Here is a 278-nt window from a genome sequence, read left to right on the forward strand (position 1 = left end):
TATTCTGTTTATGTATATACTGTATTCTATATATAGTACCAGTCAAATGTTTGGACACACGAATGGGAAAGTGTCTAAACTTTTGACTGGTACTGTACTATAATATACACAAAGAATATCGGCCGATATATCTATATCGACCTTTTTTTACTCCCTAATATCGGTATCGGTATCGGCCCCGAAAAACCCATATCGGTCGGGCTCTAGTTGTAAGTTTATAACTCACCTCAAAACACACACACGCTCAGGGTCATTCAAACACTGCCGAGGCCAGTCCG

General features: G+C 39.9%; 1 protein-coding gene across 1 annotated transcript in view; it reads right to left on the reverse strand.

The window, feature by feature from the left end:
* Positions 1 to 195: 195 nt before the first annotated feature.
* LOC107677822 (uncharacterized) overlaps positions 196 to 278 on the reverse strand; it is a 19159-nt gene continuing 19076 nt past the window's right edge. Inside the window, exon 6 of the mRNA XM_016472858.1 lies at positions 196 to 278. Coding sequence (XP_016328344.1) covers positions 251 to 278 — 28 coding nt within the window. The 3' untranslated portion in view covers positions 196 to 250.

Source organism: Sinocyclocheilus anshuiensis, unplaced genomic scaffold (assembly GCF_001515605.1).
Source record: "Sinocyclocheilus anshuiensis isolate Anshui unplaced genomic scaffold, SAMN03320099.WGS_v1.1 scaffold1310, whole genome shotgun sequence".
Lineage (NCBI taxonomy): Eukaryota > Metazoa > Chordata > Actinopteri > Cypriniformes > Cyprinidae > Sinocyclocheilus > Sinocyclocheilus anshuiensis.